The sequence below is a fragment of the Gastrolobium bilobum genome, unplaced genomic scaffold (assembly GCF_033153095.1).
Source record: "Gastrolobium bilobum isolate Gb01-03AN ecotype WA unplaced genomic scaffold, APGP_CSIRO_Gbil_v1 utg2351, whole genome shotgun sequence".
Classification (NCBI taxonomy): Eukaryota; Viridiplantae; Streptophyta; class Magnoliopsida; order Fabales; family Fabaceae; genus Gastrolobium; species Gastrolobium bilobum.
Genome location: NW_026897581.1, coordinates 182,423 through 186,282, shown reverse-complemented (window position 1 = coordinate 186,282; position 3,860 = coordinate 182,423). Strand labels below are relative to the sequence as shown.

At 35.5% G+C, this 3,860-nt stretch overlaps 1 protein-coding gene across 1 annotated transcript; it reads right to left on the bottom strand.

The window, feature by feature from the left end:
• Positions 1-2,260, bottom strand: LOC133308242 (IRK-interacting protein-like). Its single transcript, XM_061508850.1, has 2 exons — positions 1,907-2,260; positions 1-1,515 (listed from the first exon to the last, which is right to left on the bottom strand). The coding sequence occupies exons 1-2, from the start codon at positions 2,183-2,185 to the stop codon at positions 1-3; spliced, it is 1,794 nt and encodes a 597-aa protein (XP_061364834.1). The 5' UTR covers positions 2,186-2,260.
• Positions 2,261-3,860: the final 1,600 nt, after the last annotated feature.

The following is a 3,860-nucleotide window of genomic DNA, read 5'->3' as shown; positions in this document are numbered from 1 at the left end:
CTAAGGTGCAAATTTGTGGCTGCAAATAACTTTACACCTCAAGACCCTATCCTGAACATAGAACCCTGGCATCACCATGATCTTAACCTTGCTTGGACCTTGTGACCTTTGCCTATCAGTAACCATATCTTCCATGTATTGAGCATCAAAGCTTCTACTCTCTTCAACCCTTAAAATTCCCAATGGTGGGTTGAAAGAAAAGGCCAACAAATGTAGCAACCATATGCATTTTGCTGCCACGAAGAAAGCTTGAAGGAGTTGCTCAGGCCAAGGCCTAGTCCAATTTAGTGTTGAGATGATACAACTCATTTTCTGGTCACAGAACTTGCTGAATTCTTCACTGTAATATTTTGTACCTTTTCTCAGTACCTCGTTCCAGCTCAAATTCCTAAGTGCAGCGAATGAGGAGAATTGTGCTTGGCGATCCTGTCTTGGGTCTAAAAATTTTGTGCAGCCATTCTTTTGGAACACACAATTCTCAAAGTCTTGGTAGAGAGATTGGTTTATGAAAGCTTCAAAATGGTATAGAACAGCCTTTGAGTATTTGGAATTCAAGGAGAGCCTATAAGGTTGAAGAAGCAAGTTCAAGTTTTCAACCAAAGAATGATCGGTTTCTTCAATTTGGCATATAAGGGTCTTGCAGAATTGCTTCACTGATAACCTTGATTCAGATACCATCTGCAAAAAGCCCTCAACCATTACATCCTCACCCACAGGCATCAGATTTTCTGCATTCCCATCAGAGGATATTCCTCTATGGGGATGATTATTAAGCTTTTCACAAAGTGGGGTTTCTTTTGAATGCATTGTTTGCTTCAAAGCTTTCTTGAGCTCTTCACAGTAACTCTCCAAGCACTCCAGCTTTTGTTTCAGTTCCCCCAATGAGGATCTCATCTCAGAAACTTCCATTAATGCAGTGTCTCTTCTCTCGTTTGCTTCCATCAGCTCTCTCTTCAATGTCTCCATTGACATTACTCCCATGTCCTTAAGAACCTGAGAAACTTCCTCAGATTCTGTTCTGTTTGGGGAACTCTCATTATTATGCTTCTTCTTGAACCGAGGGAACAACCATGAAATAACCCCTTTACTTTTTGGTTTTGTTTGAAAAGATGCATGAGAATCCGTGAGGGGAACAACAATGTTGGAGCTCTTGTTGTTCCTTGTGTTCTCAAACTCGCTAGTTATGACAGCAGGTTTGCATCTATTGCATGACGATACGGGCTTCAAGTCCCCCAAACTGTTTCTCCTTGTGGATTTGAAGTAATCATTAGTAGCAGGTGATGTTTGAAGAACAGTAATGTTATTTGCACAAGAACCAGTCACAGATTTGCTATCATCAGCAGAACACAAGTGAGATTCTAGGTTAGCAAAACCAAAAGGTAGTCCCTTTCTTGAACTTGATTTCTCCTTGTAATCTGAGACCATGGTTTCTATGTTGTTTCCTCCTCCTACCCCATTCTCATCCCAGCTTTCTGATATTGTTCTTGGGTTTTGATATGGGTCATCTTCATAGCTCTGTGTCAATGTCAATGTCAATGTCAATGATTCTCACAATTTGGAAATTAATTGTCCATCATAAAAGCATGATCTATGTTTCCAAATGAGATGAATGAGTCAATAATAAACATCGTTGTTGTGTTCTTAAAAGTTCCATGAAAAGCAAGATAAAGCAAAAAGTCCTAAAAAGTTTTTTTTTTTTTTTTTTTTTTAAGGTCAAACTCAAAACTCAAAACTCAAATGAATGCTTTGAGTTTCATGCATACTTTAGCAACAGAACAGTTCTTTAATACGTTGAACAAAATAGCAGTGTTGATATGAGTGACAAATTCTGGATACCCAGTTCAGCGAGGAAGTGGGAAACCAAAGTTGAAAGCTAAAAACATAAAGAAAAGTTAGTTATTCTTACTGGTGTGAAAACAGGGTAATCTTGAGCAGAGAACTGAGAAGCAGAGCGTGATGCAGAGCGTGAAGCAAGGGAAGGAGATGGGTATCTAGCAATGGCAGGGCCTGGGCTTGGGCTTGGGCATGGGCTATTTCCTTTTGTTAATGCAGCATGAATTGCCCTTAGTTCCACTGCTTTGGCTATGGCGGTTTGGATTTCCTGCCTGCTTATTTCATGGTTGCCATTGTTGCTGTCTTTGTTATGGTCTTGGAAAATTGGTGCGGTGGTAGCAGTTGCAGCCATCAAACACAACAGAGGAAAGAACAAAGTGAAGCAAGCATGTAAATGCCGAGAAGATAATATGTATTGTGCACTAGAATATTGATATACTCGGGAATTTTTATCGACAAACCGAAAAAGAACAAAAATGGATGAACATAAGTGATATCCAACGGTTGGATTTGATTTGAAGGCTTATTATATCTATGACAGGAATAGGATACTGTAGAACCATAAAATAGAAAAGGGTCATCTCAAACCTAATTAGCTTTGTCTCTGTTATCATAGGAAAATTAATGGCGTCGGCGCATGAGAGAGAGATTTTTTATTTTTTTTAACACACATACACCAAAACACAGTTAAAATCAATGTTATAATGATCGATTATGGTGAACCGGTCATATAATTGATCTCATTTTTATATGGGACTGAATTAGTGTGACGTGATGTGATCGATTTTCGTAAAAATTGATGACCCGATCTGATTTGTAGAAGAAAAAAATTAGTTTGTTCTCAACAATATTAATGTCTTTTTTTTTTTTCACTCTCAAACATAAATGATTTATTTTTCTTTTGAAATATTTGAGTGATTTATAACTTATTAATTTACATAAATTATATCCCTACAATATTAATACTATCTTGGTTATGCAATATGCAAGAAATTTTGATATATAGTTAGAGATGTCTGAAACACCATTATCACAAATATTATATGTTTATCTTTTGTTAGACAATAATATGTAATTTATTATTTTTATATTAAAATATTTAAAATTAATACCACTTTTTTACAAGTATTTAAGTATATTTATAATTTTTTTAGTATAAATTTTAGATTTACATATACTTATCGGATTATGCGATTAAAATAGTGATCCACTAGTTGAATCAATAATCCAGTAATCTCATACCTCGATCGGATCAATAATCGAGTCGAGTTTAATAATATTAATTAAAACACTTGACATAAAGTTATGTTGTTTTAGATGACAAATATTTTTTCAAGAAAAAAAAAGCAGTTTTAACAATATTTATTATTTAGTTACATTTGATAACATCTCATTATTGATACCCTCTCATCACATTCTGATTTCATCACTCCAATGGTGTATCTTACAGCAAGCATTTTTCTTTTAACTCAAAATGTGTTTAAACTTTAAACAGATGTTTCCAAAAAAAAAAAAAATGTGTTTAAACTTTAAACAGCAGAGTGTGAAGCCAGTTTACCAAAATGCCCACGTGTTGCAAAAGTTACCAGAAAGCAAAAGCAGAATTAGGAGGTATTGCTTTAGAAGCAACATAGGAAGTTTCGTTCACTGTGTTGCCCCACCATATCTAAGGTTAAGTAATTTAGCTTTCAAGTTGAGGATATTGTCAACAAAATGTTGCTTTAGTACTCAGTTGCACCGTGTGTAATCATGACCTGAGTGTGTTGCTTTATGGAACTGTGTTCAAAAGGCCATCAAATATTTCCCTTACCCTAATGTGTTAGGAGGAGTTTGGTGAACGGCCTAATTAAGCTCGGTGAATTTTCATTTCCATAAGAAAACATGTTTCTTTTTTTTTTGAAGGACAACATGTTTCTTCTGTTAAGTGATAATAAGTTTGGATTTTTTTGGTACCAAGTATTAGAGTGCATGGAAAGGGGCAAAATGATAAAATGATTACACTTATTTATTATTTGGCATGCACTTGT

Bases quoted from the DNA above. Each gene is read 5' to 3' on its own strand.
- LOC133308242 (XM_061508850.1), bottom strand. From the start codon at position 2,185: ATGGCTGCAACTGCTACCACCGCACCAATTTTCCAAGACCATAACAAA. The intron at 1,516-1,906 runs GTAAGAATAACT...ACATTGACACAG, and splicing joins ATTACCCTGTTTTCACACCA to AGCTATGAAGATGACCCATA.